This window comes from Mandrillus leucophaeus, unplaced genomic scaffold (assembly GCF_000951045.1).
Source record: "Mandrillus leucophaeus isolate KB7577 unplaced genomic scaffold, Mleu.le_1.0 Scaffold345, whole genome shotgun sequence".
NCBI classification, from domain to species: Eukaryota; Metazoa; Chordata; class Mammalia; order Primates; family Cercopithecidae; genus Mandrillus; species Mandrillus leucophaeus.
In genome coordinates this window covers 1,485,566-1,507,710 of record NW_012103643.1, presented here as the reverse complement: position 1 = coordinate 1,507,710, position 22,145 = coordinate 1,485,566, and the positions used below count along the sequence as shown (strand labels likewise).

At 38.6% G+C, this 22,145-nt stretch overlaps 2 protein-coding genes across 2 annotated transcripts in view; one reads left to right on the top strand and one right to left on the bottom strand.

Annotated features, from left to right (window-relative positions):
- The window catches only part of SOD1 (superoxide dismutase 1, soluble), a 7,973-nt gene extending 2,862 nt beyond the window's left edge, over positions 1 to 5,111 (top strand). Inside the window, exons 2-5 of the mRNA XM_011989062.1 lie at positions 4 to 95; positions 2,663 to 2,732; positions 3,469 to 3,586; positions 4,659 to 5,111. Coding sequence (XP_011844452.1) covers positions 4 to 95; positions 2,663 to 2,732; positions 3,469 to 3,586; positions 4,659 to 4,766 — 388 coding nt within the window. The 3' untranslated portion in view covers positions 4,767 to 5,111. The remainder of the gene's footprint in view (positions 1 to 3; positions 96 to 2,662; positions 2,733 to 3,468; positions 3,587 to 4,658) is intronic.
- A 2,056-nt stretch (positions 5,112 to 7,167) lies between these two features.
- The window catches only part of SCAF4 (SR-related CTD-associated factor 4), a 37,685-nt gene continuing 22,707 nt past the window's right edge, over positions 7,168 to 22,145 (bottom strand). Inside the window, exons 19-20 of the mRNA XM_011989051.1 lie at positions 21,862 to 22,053; positions 7,168 to 8,505 (exon numbers count right to left, since the gene is read on the bottom strand). Coding sequence (XP_011844441.1) covers positions 7,532 to 8,505; positions 21,862 to 22,053 — 1,166 coding nt within the window. The 3' untranslated portion in view covers positions 7,168 to 7,531. The remainder of the gene's footprint in view (positions 8,506 to 21,861; positions 22,054 to 22,145) is intronic.

Genomic DNA, 22,145 nt, shown 5'->3' with positions numbered 1-22,145 from the left:
AAGTAATGGACCAGTGAAGGTGTGGGGAAGCATTACAGGATTGACTGAAGGCCTGCATGGATTCCATGTTCATCAGTTTGGAGATAATACACAAGGTGGGTGTTGTGCTGTGCTGGTGACCCATACTTGTTCAACCTAGTTAGATAAACAGTAGAGTAGCCCCTAAATGTTAAAACTCCTCAACTTGTTTTTGTTTTTGAGACAGGGTCTTGCTCTGTCACCCAGGCTGGAGTGCAGTGGTGCTGTGCGATCATGGCTCACCTTAGCCTCGGCCTCCCAGGCTCCAGTGATCCTCATGCCTTGGCCTGTAGCTGGGACTACAGGCATACGCCACCACGCCTGGCTACTTTTTGTATTTTTTTCTAGCCGTGGGGTTTCATATTGTCCAGGCTAGTCTTGAACTGCTGGGCTCAAGTGGTTTATCCTCCTGCACCTCCCAAAGTGCTGGGATTACAGGTGTGAGCCACTGTGCCTGGCAAAACCCTCAACTTTTCTTTTAAAAAAGAGGTCAACTTTATTGTGTGAACACTGTGCTAAAATGGCAGAAACTAGGACCATATCTTGGTTTTTGTAATAATGCCAGCAGAGTATACACAAGAAGAAAAGTAACTGCACTAGATTGTGAAGACTGGGGTGGACCTGCTTCTTAATGCCCAGTGGCCTTTGTCTTAAGATTTGGTGTAGTATATCTTTAGAAACCAAAAAAATAAAAAAGTGAAGTTAAAATAACTTTGAAGATCAACCTTAAGATTAGCCACAAAACTGGTTTTTGTCACCTAGGTGTGGAAAAGAAAGGGAAAGAATTGATGTTTTTTGTCTTATGGCATCATTGTAGAAGAGGATTTTTTTTTTCTTTGGAGACAAGTCTTACTCTGTTGCCCAGGCTGGAGTGCAGTGGCGCCATCTTGGCTCGCTGCAAGCTGTGCCTCCTGGGTTCACGCCATTCTCTTGCCTCAGCCTCCTGAGTAGCTGGGACTACAGACGCCGCCACCACGCCTGGTTAATTTTTTTGTTTTTTTAGTAGAGATGGGGTTTCACTGTGTTAGCCAAGATGGTCTTGATCTCCTGACCTCGTGATCCACCCATCTCGGCCTCCCAAAGTGCTGGGATTACAGGCATGAGCCACTGTGCCCAGCCAGAAGAAAGTGTTTTTTGAAGAAGGCAATAGGAAATAACTTGGGTTCTTAACTTTTGTAATGATCCCAGGTGTTTGAGCTGGGGGTTGAGGGTGGGTGCCTCAAGCGAAGGGGCTGCATTCGTTTGCATAATGTCACGTAAGAGTAGCTCCACACCACAAACACAGGCTCCTTAGTGGGACAAAAGTAGGATACAACCTGGAGATGGAATGCAGAGGATCACTGGTACTTTGGAATATGCTTAAAAAAATTTTTTTAGTATTTTTAAAAAATCAGGCAGCCCCTGAACCTGAGTAGGTTCAGAGAAACTGCCAAGTTTTATATTCTTAATTTGGGATTGGAAGCAAGTTAACAAAAGTTTATGAGTTAAATTGCATTTAGTGGTCTTTCACCATATTTGAGTAATCTGAATTTTTTGTTTATAGGTTTCTTCTTAAATTAACTTTATTCATCTTGCTAATTTAGTTTCAAATAGTGATTTGTAGTGATCAGATTTGATCCGTTTCTGTAATTGCTGAAATTCCCCAAGTTGCTTTTTGGCTTCCCGCCTCTGGTTTGGGAGGTGATTGCGCTGCTGCTTCCTGTAACTTGCCTGCCTTTCTCCCTGTGTGGGACTCCTGGGGGTGAGAGGACTGCTGAAGGCAGCCGTGTTATGAAAGGGCAGAAAGGGCCTCCTGTGCCGTCGAGGTTGTGCTCTGTGAATGTCATCCCCTGGCGCACAGGAGCACCTTCTACACAGGGTACAGTCGGAATGCCGCCCCCTGGAGTTGTGTAAGGCAGCAGCCTTGGCCCTTGCACATAAGATGCTGTTGAATATTCTGCCTGCACCAAGTAAAGGGCACAGGTAGAACTGTTTGGCAGTATGTTGCTGGGGAGATGAGTTTTTTGTAGTTAAAGTGTACTACATTCTTACAAATTTGGATCTTAACCATGGGATTTTAATGATAGAAAAACTGTTGAAGATGAGTCTGGTCCCTTATTGTACAGTGAAGAAGCCAAAGCCCAGAGAAGGGTGTTTAACTTTACGAGTGTCAGATAGTAGTTAGAACTTGCTTTTTTTTTTTGAGACGCAGCCTTGCTCTGTTGCCTAGGCTGGAGTACAGTGGTGCAATCTCAGCTTACTGCAATCTCTGCCTCCCAGGTTCAAGCGATTCTCCTGCCTCTGCCTATCAAGTAGCTGGGACTACAAGTGCACACCACCATGCCTAGCTAATTTTTGTATTTTTCAGTAGAGACAGGGTTTTGCCATGTTGGCCAGGCTGGTCTCAAACTCCTGACCTCAGATGATTCACCCACCTCAGCTTCCCAAAGTGCTGGGATTCCAGGTGTTAGCCACCATGCCCGGCCATAGACTTGTTTCTGTTCCCTTCTCACCATGCCTGTACCAAGGTGTTGCTTATCCCAGAAGTTGTGATGCAGGTCCCCGCTCTCTCCATGGGAAGTTTTAGCAGTGTTTCTTTTTAGAATGTATTTGGGAACTTTAATTCATAATTTAGCTTTTTTTTTTTTCTTTTTCTTGTAAATAGGCTGTACCAGTGCAGGTCCTCACTTTAATCCTCTATCCAGACAACATGGTGGGCCAAAGGATGAAGAGAGGTAACAAGATGCTTAACTCTTGTAATAATGGCGATAGCTTTCTGGAGTTCATATGGTATACTACTTGTAAATATGTGCTAAGATAATTCCGTGTTCTCCCCCACCTTTGTTTTTGAACTTGCTGACTCATCTAAACCCCTGCTCCCAAATGCTGGAATGCTTTTACTTCCTGGGCTTAAAGGAATTGACAAATGGGGACACTTAAAACGATTTGGTTTTGTAGCATTTATTGAATATAGAACTAATACAGGTGCCAAAGGGGAACTTATACAGGAAATGTCATGAGTAACAGTACTGTTAACCACTAGCAGAATCAATCATCGTGAAACATAGGAAGCGTCTGTAGATAAAAAAATTGATATTGAAAACTAGTCGAGACTCCATTTGTATGTGTATGTTTTCTGAAAGCCTTTCAGGAAAATACTAAATCTAAGGACAAGATTTTTATATCAGAGGCCTTGGGACATAGCTTTGTTAGCTATGCCAATAATTAACAGGCATAACTCAGTAACTGAGAGTTTACCCTTTGGTACTTCTGAAATGAGGTGCACCCCCATCTTTCTTCCCAGAGCATGAGTTTGTAGACTTGAAGCCTTGTTTGAAGAGCTGTGTTTAGAATGCCTAGCTACTTGTTTGCAAATTTGTGTTTACTCAGTCAAGTTTTAATTTAGCTCATGAACTACCTTGATGTTTAGTGGAGTCAGCCCTAATCCATCTGATGCTTTTCCATTATTAGGCATGTTGGAGACCTGGGCAATGTGACCGCTGGCAAAGATGGTGTGGCCAATGTGTCTTTCGAAGATTCTGTGATCTCACTCTCAGGAGACCATTCCATCATTGGCCGCACATTGGTGGTGAGTTTTCATAAAAGGATATACATAAAACTTCGTCTAACATACAGTCATGTATCTCTTCACTTTATGATTGTTAGTCGTGGTTTCTAAAGATCCAGATAAATTATACTTGCAGTTCAAATTAGGAAAAGCAATTTTATTGGACAATTATGGTGAAAATCAATTATTTTATCTAGGTCAGTTAAGAACACTGTTCTGCTAAGATGCAGTAGAAAGCAGGTTACATTTGACCATATTAGATCTGAGTTTGGAAAACAGAGTAGTCTTTAGTTTTAAAATGGCCAGATTTTCTTGCCAGGATTGGGTTTCTCACTTGTTAAACAGAACATTTTGTTAAGTTTAAAACCTGGGATGGACTTCAGTATTCATGTTCATCCAGGACTGCACGTTATCATGACTTGTTTAACTTGTGGGAAGCTGTTGCCCCAAGTTATTCTGGGGAATGCATCTGGTTCATGCAAAACACCAGGTAGACTGGCTCTCTTTTACCTCCCTTTGAGAGCATTAACATTCATTAGTCACTTCCATTCAGTTAACCCTTTTATTTTTAAGGTTTTCTTGAGCCATAGTTGTAAAGCAGAAAAATTGTTTACAAAGGTTTGTTGAACAAAATTCAAAATACTGTTGCTAAAGTATTAAGGTTTTTTAGGATTATGTCTTATTTATAGGCCTGTCATTCATTTGGTATGAAATTTTGAACGTTACTCACTTTCACTTTCCTTTTTTTCCAAAGCAATTAAAATTGCCAGAGTGACTGCTGAACTAGTTACTGTAACTTATCATGGAGGACTAAGGGTAGTGTGTGGTGGTCTACAACATAGTTATTTGGGTTTTTAGTATTTCATTTAGAGATAGCAACACTTACCTAATGTTTAAAGGTAATGTCTTTGCAACACCAAGAAAAAGCTTTGAATAGTAGTTTTTACTTTTAAACTACTAAGTATTAGTATATCTACTAGGATTAATGTTATTTTTCTAATATTATGAGGTTCTTAAACATCTTTTGGGTATTGTTGGGAGGAGGTAGTGATTACTTGACAGCCCAAAGTTATCTTCTTACAATTTTTTACAGGTCCATGAAAAAGCAGATGACTTGGGCAAAGGTGGAAATGAAGAAAGTAAAAAGACAGGAAAGGCTGGAGGTCGTCTGGCTTGTGGTGTAATTGGGATCGCCCAATAAACATTCCCTTGGATGTAGTCTGAGGCCCATTGACTCATCTGTTATCCTGCTAGCTGTAGAAATGTATCTTGATAAACATTAAACACTGTAATCTTAAAAGTGTAATTGTGTGACGTTTGCTTAGTACCTGTAATGAGAAACTGGTTGATGATCACTTGGAAGATTTGTATAGTTTTATAAAACTCAATTAAAATGTCTGTTTCAATGACCTGTATTTTGCCAGACTTAATCACAGATGGGTATTAAACTTGTCAGAATTTCTTCAATTCTCATTCAAGCCTGTGAATAAAAACCCTGTATGGCACTCATTTTGGGCCTATTAAAAGAATCCAAGTTCAAACTAAATTAGCTCTGATACTTATTTATATAAACAGCTTCAGTGGAACAGATTTAGTAATACTAACAGTGATAGCATTTTACTTTGAAAGTGTTTTGAGATCATCAAAATGCATACTTTTAAAACAGCAGGTCTTTTAGCTAATACGAACACAACTCTGCTTAGACAACAGGCTGTCCTTTGAAAGCTTTAGGGAAATGTTCTTGCTTAGTCATTTTAGCATTTTGATTCATAAAGTACCTCATTTTAAAAAGACGTTATGGTGTAAGAGAGCCATTTGATAACTTTTAGTGAGTTTAAAAGGCAAGTTACAGCCTCAGCTAGCTAATAAGATTATCTACCTGCCAGAATGGCACAAATTGTACATTCAAGGGTGGACGTTGGCACAACCTACTTAACAGATTAGCCCTTTAAAGAAATCTATAGCATTGGAAGATAGAACCAAGGAAATGTTTGACTGTGGGTTCTGGCTGTTTATTAATTTACACACCGAATTAGTGAAATGAGTCACTTTCTCTCAATGTATTTACGTACCTGAGAGAGAATGCTTTTAAATGTTAACCTAACTCAGGTTTGACTATTCAATTGGAAATTGGAAATTGTAGAATATTTCTGATAAACCATGAATAAGTGACAATCTGTTCATAAATACGTACTTTATCAAATGTAGGAGAGGAAAAGCTAAATTGGGAAGACAAATCTGTAGTGTTTCCAAAGTTTTAAAATTATGTTAAAGAACAATATGCTTACAGTAAGTGGTTAAAACCACCATTCTTTAAATCTCGGTAATGTTTAAAAAACAGTATTTAACCCATTTCCCTAATGTAGTTTGTTGCCTATGTGGAATAACTCTTAAGAATTAAGAGACTCACGCCTTTCAAACTTCAAATATAATCACGCTACCAGTTAGGAGTAGTCATTTCATGTGCATATAGGATGCTCTTAATACTTTAAGTTGGAAATACAGGCTGTAAGTCCTTCAAGTCTGGATGTTGAGTAATCACGTTTTCTTCCAGAAGCCATTTGTTAGGACTTTTTTTTGGGCCAGTGTAAAATTAAGGACAAGTTTTATAATTTAAATTTACAGATACAACAATTTTCTCTCATTTTCTAAAGGCAGGAATATAAGGACATTGCCCTAGATATATTCTCCCCATCAAACCAAAGGCCTTGCTGCTGAGTATTATTTAAAAACCAGAGTAATAAAGTAGCTTTGCCTGAGGATGACGGCAAAGACAAAGTTAACTGCTAAGCATACTGAAACCAGGAGTTTAAAAAAGTAATTCAAAACAACTTGAAGGCCATAAATATTTGGATAGTGTGACATCAGGTCTTGGCACTGGATTTCCTGCAATTTCAGATAAAGGCTTGACTTGGCTTTGGATGTCTTCATGTAATTCTTGGATAACCTACAACAATTTTTCCTAGTTAACCCACCAACTTTAAGCAAAAGAAAAAAAGTGTATGTGGGGGAAAAGTTCAGTTTACCTCTGCCCAGCAGGGGAATTAAAAAACTGGTAAAGAAAGGCAATAGGCAAGGCTTATATAAGGAAACAATAGGTTGCACTGAAGTCCTCAAACACAACAAAAAGCTTTTAGGTTGCAAATGTTACCCTTGATTCTTTTACCCTTTTGAAAAATTCAGTGGGATGGTTGGGAAAAAAAAACAACACACACACACATGCAACCTTCTAACGTAATACCCAGGCAGTCAGATAATTTATAGTACAACATGTAACACTGGAATTAACTTTTCCCCCAGCAAAATCTTACAAATTAATTAGGGCAACATATACCACAAAGCCAATGGGGGAAAAAAAAAACCTCGATTGAATTGCAAACACAGCTTTTCAATTGACATTAAAACAACTAACCTTTACCTTATGACTGAAACACTAAAATTCAAAAGTATTACATATGAAAGTGAGAATAACTACATAAAATGTCGATTTTCATCAAATAAGTCTAATTTAGACTCCAATACAGTATTAACAGCTCAAACTTTGATGGTGAACAATCCTTTTCCACCTTAATGCAGTGTAGGAAGAATAGCACACATTAAAGTTTGTTACGAAAATAGAGTTTATTAAAAACATCCCTATTGTTTTGAGGAGCTTTCACCGTTACCTTGTCTTAAATTAAAAAAAAAAAAAATAGAGAGCACTTCTAATTACGATTTGTAAACTTTTTAAAGTCAAAACTTTTAAAAAGTTACAGCAAAAAGGGTAATATTTATTCATATTTTCAGTATTTTTTGTTATTTTGTGGCTATTTTTAAATAGAAGGGAAGCAATCAAATTGCTTACAGTTCCCCACCAGCTGGCGCGGGGCTGCAGTACAGCGGGAGCGGATATAATACAGCATCTGTACACCTCAAGCTCTACACTCCAGGAAGTGTCACTGTCACATTTTCACAAATTCCAGTCTCTTAACGAGGAGCCTCTGCTGCTGAGCCAGAATCCTTTTCGGGTTCAACGGATGAGGTAGCCTCAGCAGGTAACTCTTCAGAAGGCTTTAGGACTGCAGCCTCAGACTCCCCCTTCTCAAGTTCTGAAGCAGTGTCTACATTTCCCACTTGGCTAATGGGAGGTTCAACGGTTTTGTTACCACCTGCCCTGTCTGTCACCTCAGGCTTTTCCTTTCCTCGTGCTTCTTCCTTCTCTCTACGAGACTCTCTATCTCTAGAATCTCTCTCTCTGTCTCGATGCCCACTAGAGCGTCTATTTCTCTCTTCCAAGTCTCTGTGCCTGTCCCGGTCAGGGCTCCTCCTTCCCCACTCTCTCCTGTCACGGTTACTATTATCTCTATCATCATTACGGTTCCCATACCGTTCCCGGTCATTTTCCACCCTATTTCCGAAAGATCTTCTTCCAAACCTTTCTTGGTCTCTACCTGAATTGAACTGCTGTCTGTTATCATTTCTAAACTGCTGTGGCTGCTGCTGTGTTGGTGGAGGCTGTTGTGATGGCGGCTGCTGCTGCTGCTGCTGCTGCTGCTGTTGCTGTTGCTGGGGCGGCTGCGGCTGCGGCGGCTGCTGCTGCTGCTGCTGCTGTTGTTGCGGCGGCTGTTGCCTTCCGTCTCTGTCTTCAGGACCCCCTGGGCCTGGTCCTGGGCCCCCGAGCCCTGGCATTCCACCAGGCCTAACGAACGGGCCATGTGGTGGGAAGGGACCTTTCATTCCATGAGGTGGGGGCATCGCAAAGCCCCCTGGTCCTGGCGGCGGGCCTCTGTGCATCATGTGCGGTGGCATGGGACGCGGCGGCATCAAAGGGAACCGCTGTAAGTGAGGTGGGGGCATTCCCGGAGGGCGCTGGAGTGGGATGAGACCGGGCCGGGCGCCAAGAAGACCAGTAGATGGTGCCTGAAGTCCAATTACAGGACCAGGGGCAACTCCTTGAGTGCCTAAAAGATGACAAAAATAAAAACGTCAACACCACAGAAGATGGCACTCCAGTTTCAGCTGTGTTCTGTGGAGCTTAAAGCAAAATCAAATTCAACCCACAATCTTCAAATTTCATACTGTGGGCCAGTCTACCCATCACAAACCCAGTGTGAGGCCTAGTAACAACCTAAGGCAAGCAACTGCAAAGAGATTTTTAAAGTATCTAATACAGGTAAGGGCCAGAATAAACTGGAAAATAAAATAGTAATGGTAATACCAATTTTCAAAGCCTATGTCAGAATCTCCTGTAGCTTTCATCAGAAGCTGTTTCCCACTCCAAATACATTTCAGAAACACAATGTGCTAAGTCCTCATGAGATGAACATTCACCATTAGTAACTATTCAAGCTAACTAAGCAGACTGCAGGGGCACACAGAAAACTTACACCCTAGGTCTTCTTACTACTAGAAAAAAATGAGGTCACTGACCTAGAAAACCCAGTAAAGAGGAAGATCTCTTTGATTCCATGCTACACTTAGTCCATATTATTAAAATGCCTCATGCAGTTACTATGCACTGTGCATCAATTAAACACTAATGTCTACAAAACAAAGATCCATACGCAAACGTGAAGTTTATTGTTACAGTTCCTTTTTCAAGGCACAGCACAATATCTAACTTGCGAGGTCATCATGACCTGAATAATGCTCAATGTTCAGCTGTTTGCCTTCTGTTCATTCTTTCTATTCATTCTTCCAAAGGTGGCAAGTCTGGTAAGGTTGGTGCGGCTGAAATAACAGTGACTTCGTGGGTTTTATTTTCCCATCTACATAAGGGTTTGCTCATACTGATATGAGAGTCACATAAGTTCAACAACCTATCTTTTTCTGCTTGGGGTTTACCACTTAGGTAACAAAAGCACTGGAATCTCTCAATTTATTCCTTTGCAAATATAAATATTACAAGACAAATACCACAATACTATGACTGAAAGGAGTTATTCTGATAATGGAAAATGTTCCAGATACTGTTAAGAATATGCTATTTACCCATGTGCTGCAGAAAGGTCTTTGGGCAAGTTATGGCAATGGTAAGAAAAATACTCGGGTGACACTGACAGAAAAATGACCAATACTTTAGTACTAGTTACTTTCTTTCTTCCCCAACATTATGTTATTTAGGTTTACAATTTGAATAAACTTCTTCCGACTTACTTCAGCAAATTTAGCAAAAGTCCTGTTTCTAGATTTTATGTACTAATAATTATATCATGCTAAACAAGAACCTCTACTTTAGTTTTTGCTACCCACAACGTGTTGTCCAATAGTACTTGTCACACTTTAGCACTAAAGTGGGCCTGAAAAGGTATGTAAACTAGTTTATAACTCTTTTAACATAAAAACTCAACAGCTTTGGTATTTACATAAACAAAAATATCTTCTTCTAAATGCCTAAAGAGGAATATATTATGTTCGGTGAAATATAATCTCGGACATGTGCCTCAGCATTCTGGCTTATAAAATGGGCATAGTAATAATACCTGCCACTTGTTGAGATCAAATAGGATAAAACACTTAAGAGTGAGTTCAGTGTTTGGCTCCTGTAGCTGTGAAATTATTATTCTGCATATCTATTTAGAAAAGTAAGAAATCCTAATACTAAACATTTGATTTTGCAAAAAATAAACACATTTTCCATTTCTGATAATTAAAATCTTAACTCCTCCTGCTTCTTCAACACCTGCCATAAACTCAAGTACTTTGGTAACTGGAAAAAAGACATTGAGCTTTCACGTCAGGTCTAAAGTTGGGAAATGCTGACTACCATAGCAAAAACGCCAGAACCTGTGAAATGGATGTGGTGATGACTCTTCACAGGCTCTTTAGACTCTTTGGGAAAATCCCAGACAATGAACATGTGCAGGACACCAGCTATACCTTATCTCAGATAGAAATAAAATATTCTTCACATCATCTGGGAAATATTTACTGAGTATATATCATACCCTGGGGTAAGAGAAGCATACGTCCTTGCTTTCACTTTGTAAAGGAATAGTGTAGTTCCAACACCTGTGGAATTTAGTCCAAAACATAAAATGTATATGCCCAGGCACAGTCCTTTAATAGAGGGATCATTATACAGAAACACCTGAAACAAACAGAACTTTACTTTCCCATCACCTTTTATTAGGAAAGATCTGCTTTCCAGGACTAAAATGACCAAAGTTTACTGTTACAGAGGTCAGCGTAGCACATTCTGGTGCCTATCTATAGGTTCAAGTGGCCGTGCCAAATTTTAAAATAACACCAGAAAAACGGAAGACACAGTTTCAAAACATCTTATTATAACAAGAGAATTTAGTTGAGATGAGTCTTCAAAAGGAGAGTGATTCCTGAAGGGCAATGGGAAGGTCCTACTCGTCATTGCCCCATGACTTGGCGTCCTCAAGTATCTGACAGTGGCCAAAGGATGCAAAGCCATCTCAACTTACAGAGAGAAAATGGGCCCTGATGATAAAATACAAACCCCAGTGTGAAGGACCACATCTCTTAGGTACTTTACAGCATTCATTTGAGGGTATAAATTAACAGGGTTAAAATTTACAGTAATCATAAACCTCATATAAAAGCACAATTTTTATAAAGAATTGCCTATTTGATACATGTGGATATTTGTGTGGGATCTGCTTAAAACATTATACACTCAAATCCCTTCCCTTCTTCGTAAATAAAGCTAAAAAGATGTGGCCAGCAGGGTTTCCTTTTAAACCTCTGAGAGCCAACTAAATTGACAGATTTCTCATAGAATATGCCCATAGCCCCAGATGGCCTTCAGACCACAAAAAACATTTTTTTTATCTGTAGTTCCTTTTTTTCCCTTTTGCAGTGGACATGTAATGCTTTTATAATTAGGTATATTAAAAACACATTAGGTGGCAGGAGAATTTGGAAAGCATGCTAGCTAGGAACTCTTTGTTAGGAAAGCTGGCATTAGGCATAAACCATCGGAGTATATTGTGAGTCACCTAGGTGAAAAGGGCATTCAAAGCAATTATTCATTTCATCTGGAAATACGATGTGCAGTATCACCGACAAGTTTTCTAAAGTTATAAATGTTTAAAAACCCAATTCATTCACATTATGTATTAAATATCTGAATTATCTATTAAGTCATTTAATAGTCCTTTTCTCCAAAAAAGGGACAAACTTTGGTAGAAACGGACAAATTTCAATTTCTGTAGGAGATGGCACAAGCTAGCATGGTGGTATAGAGGTGGGACTCATAAAGTTGGTGTGTGCATCTGAGTGGCAGTCATTGGGGGTGTCTGAATTGGACGTCAAAGAAAAAGAGACAAGGCTAGTGAGTTAAAGAAGGACATTACTATCAAGACATTACTAGCAACTTTTGAAAAGGCATAGCAAGGTAAAGCAGTGGTGTGTGTGGTTCAGAGAACCACAACAAAATGACTTTTGATGAAAACTAAGAAGAAAGGAGAAAATACAGACGAGGTTTAAAAGAGGTAAGTCAGGGCAATTCAGAGGCCCTATGTGCCATAGAGGAACCTGGACTTCGACCTCTAGTGGTGCAGAAAACCAAGGAATTTTTAGCAGGGATAAATGATTCTATGATGGTTTTTGATAGATGCTTCTGGCAAGTAGTGTACAGGATAGCCAAGAGGAGAATGCCATTTCGGAGAATCCAGCAGTGACAGCGATAATGACAAGAGACTGAAGTGAAAGCGAGGTGCTAGAGATGGAGGACACAGAAGACATTTAGTGGACAGGAAGGATGGGGTGAAAGCGATGAAGGAACACAGCTCTCTGCCTTAACTGAGCGGATGCAGCTGTCAACGCAAGATCAGAAGAGTGATGGTGTTAACTCCCCTGGAATACAGGTGAAACAAAAAAGGGCTCAGACCTGGGAAACAATTTTTTAATACAGCAAGGCGTTAGGGCAGACCAAACGAGTGTCAGCTCTAAGTGCCTGAATTCAAATTTGAGAAGTATAGAAAACACACTGAATTTAACTAAAAATAACCAAGAATCTATAAATATTTCCTATGATGATCCAAAAAAGTTGTTTTACAATTTTAAAAGGGGGTGGGGAGACACCATTGCCATCTACAGCAAAGATGCCTGAAATGGTGTGAAATAAAGAACAAGTACAGTAAAGGGCTATAGGGGAGGTGGGAGAAAGGAAGGTTGATTTCATAGTTGGAGTCCAATGTGGACCCTGAAATCTCAGGAAAATGTGCATAAGGGATACAAAAAGCATATAAATGAATAGGGTGGCTTTCTGTCAAGGACCACAGAGTGTATGCAGTCAGGGAGACAGATATAAAACATAAAATGTATAACGTCTGATTTAAATACTGTGGGAGTGACCAACTGCATCAGTTGCAGAGGATGCAAAATTTCAGTGAGATCTTCACAGAAAGAGGAACGAGTCAGTTCCTCTACCTGTTTTGGTCAACAACCCTATCTTCCATTCTACCAGAGCCACCACCTCTAGGAGCTCTAGATGTTTGATCACTAATAAAGTAATTTCATTACTTCCAAATTCCCAGTTTCAAGTACCCTACTCTTTACCCGCTTCTCCTCTTTCCAGATTATTCTCTCCATATCTCCTTTCCCCAAACAATCTTCAATCCCACCAGGCTCATGCCCCCACCCCCGCCAAGGCCCTTCATGTTTTTATCTTCCTCCTTACCTGCTTTGGAGTCCATGGCTCTCCCTCACCATATCTGTCTGGAAAAGCCCCAACACTGGTTTTAAATGCAACTCTTCTGCCTAATCTCCACCTGGACGTGAAGTATGCTGACCGCTCTCATTTCAAATTTTCCTAACTATAACCGAAGTGCACCCTTCATTCTGGCCAGTAATCTAACATTTTACTAGTCAATCCACATTCTCATGTCCTGGATGAGGACACATGTTCAAGTTTCTCCTTAATCCTGTCTACTGTTTTGTTTGGTAATTTTAGTAAAGTAAAATTCACACAGCCTGTAATTTACCCACATAAATGTACAATTCAATGGTTTTAGTGTATTCACAGAATTGGGCAACTATCACAATCAACTTTAGAACATTTTTATTACCCTAAAAGGAAATCCTGCAACCATAGGCCATCTGTTTCCCAGCTTTCCCCTCATCTGTCCTAGCCCCAAGCAACCACATAATGTTTTCTATCTCTGTGGGTTTGCCTATTAACATTTTGTATAAATGGAATCATAAAATATGTGGTCCTGTGTGACTGGCTTTTGCTTGGTGTATCTTCTCAAGGTTCATCTATGTTGCATGTTTAAGTCCTTCATTTTTTATTACTAATATTCCATTACATGAATATACCATATTTTAGTTACCCTAGTTTGCTTATCATTTTTTAAAAAAGGTCTTTAGAAAAAGACTTTTTCATCCACCCACATACCACCATATCTACCAATTTACTTGCACGTGAATTCACATTAGTCCTACTGTCTGTGACTGTCTGTGCTCCAACGGTTACACCCACTGTTCGTATCCTGGATCTATCCCCTCTCACCTACATCACAATCTAGCACACAGCCCTTCTTGCTTGCACCAACATGTTCCCCTCTACTGGGCTTCCCAATGGTAAGTATGCCGTAGTTTTTGTCCATCTTTCAGAAACAAGAACAAAAATTAGAAACTCCCTCACCCTGCATCTCCTTTCAGATATCACCCCATTTTGTTGTTCTCCTCTATAGCAAATCTCCTGAGATGTTAAAAATCCTAATTGTATCCTTCATCTCCCATTCTCTGACGACCCTATATAACTGGGCTTTTGAACTCATCAATCCAGTGAAAGCACTTTTCTCAAGGTCACCAGGAGCCTTCATTTTGCTAAAGCCAGCTGCCAAGTTGCAGCACTCTTTCTTCATCCATCAGTGTCATCTGATAATTCACCTCTCTCTCCCTCTTTCCTGCCTACAAACTAAACTTGGCTTCCAGATTATCTCCCTCTACATTTGTATCCTAGCCCACGGGCTGTATCTTCTCAGTATCCTTTGCTGCAGAATACAGTATAGATAGTGGTCAAAAGCTCAGGCTCCTGTTGGAGTGAGACTACCTCAAATTCTAACATTGCTACTTGTAGCTACATGACCCTCGTAAGGTTATTTCATCTCCAAGTGTTTCAGTTTCCCCATCTATAAAATGAAGATAACCCTGAGGGCTGCAAGGCTGAAATGATTAATAGATACAAACTGCTGAAGAGTTTCTGGCACGTGGAACTATGTCTTAGCTATCAGCATCATATTCTTAGCTGCCAAATGCTGAAGAATTCTTGTCCTCAGACCTCTCACCACTTCTCTATTTACATTCTCTCCTTAGATAATCTTACAGGCTCCTGTGGCTTTAATTATTATCTTTATCTGCTAAAGATGCCAGAATTTACATCTCTATTAGATGTTACCAGTAGTTCACCTGACCTCTGTACCTGGGTATCAAAGTTAGAATATCCAACATTTTAATTTGATAGGCTCCCCTCAAACCCACTCTTACAGATTTGCGCATCACAGGAATGGCAATGACATCTACCAGTTGCTCACATAAAAAACTTGAGTCATTCTTGACTCTCTTTCACATTTGTATTTAAATAATATGGCAATTCTGAAGGCTCTATCTTCAAAATATATTCAGACTCTAACCACTTATCACCTCCGCTGCACCAGCCCAACGTGGGCTAGCTTCCATCTCATCTGCTGCAACAGCATCAGAATGGGTCTCCTTTCCACTCTTACCATCTTCTAGAGTCTGTTTCTCTAACAGCCACAGTAATACTTTAAAAACGGTAAATCAGATCATGGCGTGGGTAAAAGACTACACCATTTCCACTGCACTCACGGCCTAGTGCTCAACAACCTTTCCTAAGCTCATCTCCTGCCACTTTCTTCCCTTTGCTTTCCCTTCCCACTGTGGTCCTTCGACAATCCATACTCCATCTCAATTCAGGCCCTTTCCTTTGGTCCTCACTCTACATTCCTTTCCTCTGTATTTACATGAGGGTATTCTCTTCATTACTGGTTCAGATGCCTTCCCTAGCAATCATATTTAAAATTGTACACATCCGTGTTACACCCTGAAATTGAGTAACTGTCCTGTTTCACTCTCTTCACAGAAACATCTCCATGTTAAATTATTAGCCCAGGTCTGCGAAAATATAAACTCCAGAAAGACAGGTTTTGTTCATTCTGGTATTTCCAGCACCTACAAGGGTGCCTGGCACACAATGGTTATTGACTAGGTATTTATTGAACATACGAATGGTGTTTGCAGAGGTGATGACCGAACTCATCAAGGAGAAGATACCTCTCAGGGGATTAGGAATAGAGGCTACAATGTCCAGGTCTTTTCCCAGGGTGGTAAGAATCTTTCCAGCATAAATCTAGGAGGACTTGAACTTTGAGAAAGGATGCAGTTTTCTTTCAATCTCCTTTTCTGTTCCTTGTTGCAGTTCCACTGTTTTGATTTGATCTCTACAGAATGAGTGTCACTGTAGCATTCTGCATGAACTCAAAATGAAATTTTCCCACATGAAGAAAAAGATGTATCAACCACTCTTATCTCTTTCATCAATGCCTGAAGATCCCTAAGCACATATCCCTAGTTATTTTTTAAACCATCAAATATTTTCCTTTTTTCATTTCAGACCTGCAGAAAACTGAAATCACAGTACAACCAACATGTTATTTCCTTTGCCTAGATTCACCAATAATATTTAGGCCTATTTATTCTGCAAACACTCCTAAGCTATTCTTATGGAAGGCACTATGTTCTGAGAGCTGGGGAAAATGGAAGAGTAAGGAGCTAATTTTCAAAGAATGAGAAAAAGCATCTTTCAGATCATATTATACATTAAGATTATATTTTAAAAATGATGCTTAGAATGTTAGCAAGAGATTCTTAAGAGAAATTTGAGTTTTCAATAATATATAGTGCAGATATACTGAGAAGTGGCTAATCTATTTTTGGCATAAGGGTACATTATGTTTTGATAACATCTAATACATGAAAAACAGAATTACAAGTGAAATTGGAGAATGATTATCTTTTTTAAATGCTTGGTTTCTTCAAAATAATGTACAGTAGGCTCTGTATGGTCAACTTCCTACAGATTTGCTTTTTGGAATTTCAGTTAGTATAATAATAATTACTAAGTATGTTACTATAATTGACAAAGTACGATAGCTATGAGTTAAAATTTCACTATCAGAGTCAAAACATTTGAAATCTAAAATTAACTTTCTATCACTGAATGAGATTATCTGTAGGCAATTTTATTTTCAATATTAGCTAGAAAAAAATCTTACCTGAAATTCTTTACAGCAATTAACTTTGTCTACCAAAATCAATCTAGAGCCCAGAGTTACTACCGCTCCCACCTTCCTCAAGATGTCCCTCAGAAAGATTTAAATTTAAGACATTCTTCAGACTTGCACTCTAGAGCAGTCTAGGAAGTGACAGCCCAGGAGAAGTGGAGACAATGTGTTAAAACATTTCAAGGTTTTCTGCAAGACCTTCTTCATGTTTCATTTGAAGTGCTTTGCCTTGTGAGAAACTATGGTGTGTTCACGTGTAAATTCATATCCATGCCAAATATTTGTTGTAGATTAATCACTATTTTGCATTATCCACATATCCAATGAACAATGTTATATACTAAGTTGAAGGTACTGTAATTTGTATTTAAGAACCATTTCTACTATATAACACTAGTGGAATAACATAATACAGTAATTAGAGTACTAATTCAAATATTTTAAAGCTTTCAAAGAACACTTTTACAGGATAAGTAAACAGGCTTTTTGGGTACCAAATCAAATACCTGATATATCACTCTAGCTTATAATTTAAGGTAACCAAACATTAAAGTTCAAACAAAATTAAAACACAAAAATTGTTTTTTAAAAAATTACATATTATGTTAGTACTTTAAAAACTCTACTTCCTAGAATTTTCTTCAGGCTTCCTTTTAATGTCAGTGGCTAACTAGTGCATTACTAGTAGACTGGTGCTTTAATATTCTAATAAGTATTGCTAAAAATGAGCCATTAAAAAATCTAAAATTTTAGACAGAAACTCTGCAAAAAAAATCCAAACAAGTGAAATCACCAAATCAAATTCCAACTGATATTGGATATTGATATTGCTGGCAAAGTTACTCATCTTCTAGGCAGTTTCAGGGATCATAACGATAGTATAAAAACATTTATGCTTGTTTAAATATAATTCACAAACCAATTCTGTCCCCACAATTTCCTGAGGTGTCCAAATCTGGAATCACCAACTCAAATGCCTACTGAAGCCATGCCAGGACTGCAGTGCATCACACCACTGCCTAGTAATTCAGCCACAGGCCACCAACTTGTGACTCTGGCTTTAAAACCTTTGGTAACAAAAATTACAAGTAGGAAGTGATCTTACAAATACCCAATTCTTATTTATAAATTTTACCATCAGCTACAGTAGTGTGACAAAAACTGGCGGTAATCTCTTCATATTGATAATTAATGAATAAATATACTTGTCAAGAAAGAGGCTTTAATTTCCCATAAAAGGAATGAGTTCGACCTAGAACAGTTTTTGCTTGAGAAGAGATTTTGGATATACTGGTAACACAGTAGAGATAGGTAACACAAACAAACATTTTTTTGTGTATTCTTTTTTATTGTTTGGAACACCAAAGTAACCCAAACTTTACATTTACAATGAACTTTTTAATAAAAATAGGCTGTACATATTAGAGATACATGTTATACAAAAGTTTTTGAAAAGTAAACACAAACACTTAATACAGTAAAGAGAATGAACTGAATTGCTATCATTTTTAATATTCCTTTTCTCCTAAGTGACCAACAACTGTAGAATGTTATCTTTAGCTTTTATGAAACTCCCACCATGGTAGCTATTTTGGTGTGTGAGATTTCTTTAAAATCAAGTCATAATGAATTATTATTGTGCATCAAGTAATTTTATATTTTCAGATTATCAGTATTACTGAAAGAATCAAAATCTCTAAAAGTTGGTTTTATTCCCTCCCAATTCAGTAGTACAACTCAACTAATTACTCCCAAACTAATACCCACACTTAAGTCTGATGATACAAGCAAACCATCCTTAAGGCACCCACTGCCTCTTTACAGTATAATCAGGCTTCACTACAGAATTTTCGGAGACCCACTGAACAACTCTGTGGCACCTACTACTTTAAAAATATTGCCACATTTCACAAATTTAGATCCAAGAACTCAGTTAAGTCTCACTCACTGGAAAAACTATAGCTATCTAGTAGGTGTGCTATTTATCACTAAACTGACACGTTTTCTCATTAAGCCAACTGATGGAACTTTAATATGTGTAAATTTATGATCTAATCTATCTTGAAAATATGTGAGGCAACCATGTCAAGATAAATTTTTTTTCCTAAAAAGTAGGCTGGATGCAGTCGCTCACGAGGTCAAGAGATCAAGACCATCCTGGCCAACATGGTGAAACCCCATCTCTACTAAAAATACAAAACTTAGCTGGGCATGGTGGCACACGCCTGTAGTCCCAGCTACTTGGAAGGCTGAGGCATGAGAATCGCTTGAACTCGGGAGGCGGAGGCTGCAGTGAGATGAGACTGCGCCACTGCACTCTAACCTGGCGACAGAGTGAGACTCGTCTCAAAAAGAAAGTTTGCTTCCTCTGTCTGCCAATACAACAGTTTAAAACGAATCACAGCTGAAGTAATATAATGTTAGAACTGCAAAAGATATTCTTCTCTAGGTGTTATAAATACCATTATGACATTTCTTACCTGTATAAGCACCTGCCATTCACTAAGTGCCTGTCCTACAGCAGGCCCCAAAGCAAGTGTTTTATATATGTTAGCCCATTAAATCATCATGACACCATAGTGTCTGTCATTTTTATCCCCCTTTACAGATGAGAAAACTGAAGTTTAGTATCAACTTCTAGACTCACAGTTTTCTGGGGAGCATAACAATTCCTTTTATTATCTTAAAACATTAGAACACCAAGAGGAAATACCAAAGCATCTTAGTTCTGGGATTCCATCACTTGATTATCCCAACCTAATTACTGATCCTTTAGTATTGCAATACTGCAGTGTGGTTACCACATTCCTTTATCAAAATGATAAAACTGGTTAGTCTTGGATGAACCTTTCTCAGCTTGCATACATATTTAAAACTCATTCCTCTATAAGGTCAAAATTCCTGTGATATTCTTTTCAAGACTGCTGACTGAAGGCACATGGAAGGCTTTCTTTCTCATGACTGGAACTAACCTGCTGCATTTTAGTTCAAAGTGCTTATTTTAACCAAACTGTTTTCACTTTTCTTACGTCAAATTCTAAACCCTTCTGGATTTAGAATAGCCTTCAATTTAAAAATTTTGTTTTAGAATGAAGATAATCATCAGAGGTAAAATATGAACAGTCCTGCATTGAGAACCACCCACTCATGTAACAAATGTTCCCCCTCTCATGGGTCCATCTAGTGGGTCCATCTAGTGGGAGGAAGATGGACACGCAAACAGTATGTCAGGTGATGATAAACGCTACGACTGATTCAGAATTTAATTACTTTTCTAGCCATGCCTAGCTTACTATGTTTTTCCAAGCTCACCAACTTCTCATCTGTGTTTGGTTTCACATGTTGGACGCAGAGGTTAAATTGTATGTTCAGTAGTGATAAGAAATAACAGGCAGGGTCTTCAAGACCTAAATGTTAAATCACAGGCAAGCTACTTACTACTCTTCACGGCTGTTTGAAAGCAGTGGTTATTAAACTTCTGGAGTTCAAGAGATCTTTTCACTCATTCAATAAATGTATTAAGCCCAGTAAAAAACAGAAATGCAGCAATTGTGTAAATAGTTTCAGGTAGTCTAACATCCATGGACCTTAGACTAGGATTCATAATCACGGGTGTGTGTGTGTGTGTGTGGGCATGTGGGATGTGAAGAGAAGGGGTTGAATAGAAAACTATCCAGATTCTGTGATTCTTGTGCAATCATGTTAATATGGAAAAAAAAAAAAAGCATAACAAAACAGATGCAAACATGTTCCCTGGTTCCTAGTCCAATGCTCCTTGTATGATATGACTTCCATTGGAAGGTAGACCTCTTAAGCAACTTCCTCATTAAACAAATCATTTTCCATCATTATGGTAACTATACTCCTATATCACTTGTGATAAATTTTAATCCCAAATCCTCTTTTACCATTACCCAATCCGTGTACTAAGGGAAATAAAATCAAGGCTATTATCAGCCTAACCTTAGGCTAGGGGAGGGCAGAATACAGTATACCATTTAAAAGCAAATTATTTTTTATTATAAATGTAATACATGCAAAAAATAAAAAATTCCAACAGTACTGAATAGCATAGGTGAAAAGTAAAAGTCCTCCATTACAAACCAATGTCTCACAGTCCTACATCTCAGAAATAATCAATGGGTTCTTTCCTGAAACAACTCAGATGATGAAAGTAAACAGGCATATGCATTTACCTTTGAAAAATACTGTGGGCTCACAGGACTAGAACACTGTAATACTCTCAAGATATTAACTTCCAATTAGGGGATTCAAGAGTTCATTATATTTGGCAATACCACTTCAAATGTAACAATTTGTTAATTTAAAAGATGGTCTACTATAACAAGCATGTGACGTATTTATTCATAACTTAAGCAGGCAAGAGTAAGCCCTCTTAAAGGTGTAAAAGATCTAAGTTACATTGGCCTTGATTACAGTATTGAAGTTGTGGGTAAAAAGTACAACAGATAAACTCCAGCCAAGTAAACTGAGTGAGTGGGAAAGTGGTACCTCAGGCTGTGCAACTGTTACTCAGAAAACAAAGCCATTTTATTGGAATGTATCAAAAACGATTTCTTTGCTAGCCCACAAAGAATGCTACCCAAGTCCTCGGGTTTCAGATGGATAATAATTGGTCCAGACAGAGAAAAACCTATGCTGTTAAAGAAATGTCTCTTTAAAAGCTGGGAAGAGACTAAGATTAAGTTAATTACAAACTCTGTACCAATTCCTTTGCACAGAGATTAATCATTTTTCTATACCAAATAAGGATGTGAAGATCCAAACTTTTATTCAAGACAGACAAACATGATTTTGTCTTTGAGAGTATCTCTTGGTAAAGATCAAGTACACATATTTGACTTTAAGAGGAAGATCTTCCTCAAAAACAAACAAACAAAAAAACAACCAAAAAAGCCAGTCTTGGAGATAATTTTACCAAAATTAACATTGTTTTTTTAAAAACCTAACTTGGGGTGGGTGGGGGGTGAGGGGGGGTGGGGCAAGGAAAACTAATGATAAAAAAAAATAACTTACCAAGAAGTGAAACAGGCTGGGTTACAGGAGGGGTGGGCAGATTCGTGGGTGCAGCAGGTGGCACAGCAGAGCCATACATTTTCACACTGTCACCAGACTCGGCGTTTCCTCTAGCCCCAGACACCACTGTTGGAATGGGATTTCCAATAGATAAGTCTTTTGTAGTGTCTTCATTTATACCAGCGATAGTAGCTAAGGAATATAATTATATCAACATGTGAAGCTGAATAATTAATTATCTCCCGGTCAACATTCTTCTGCCATACTATAGACCCTATTACCGG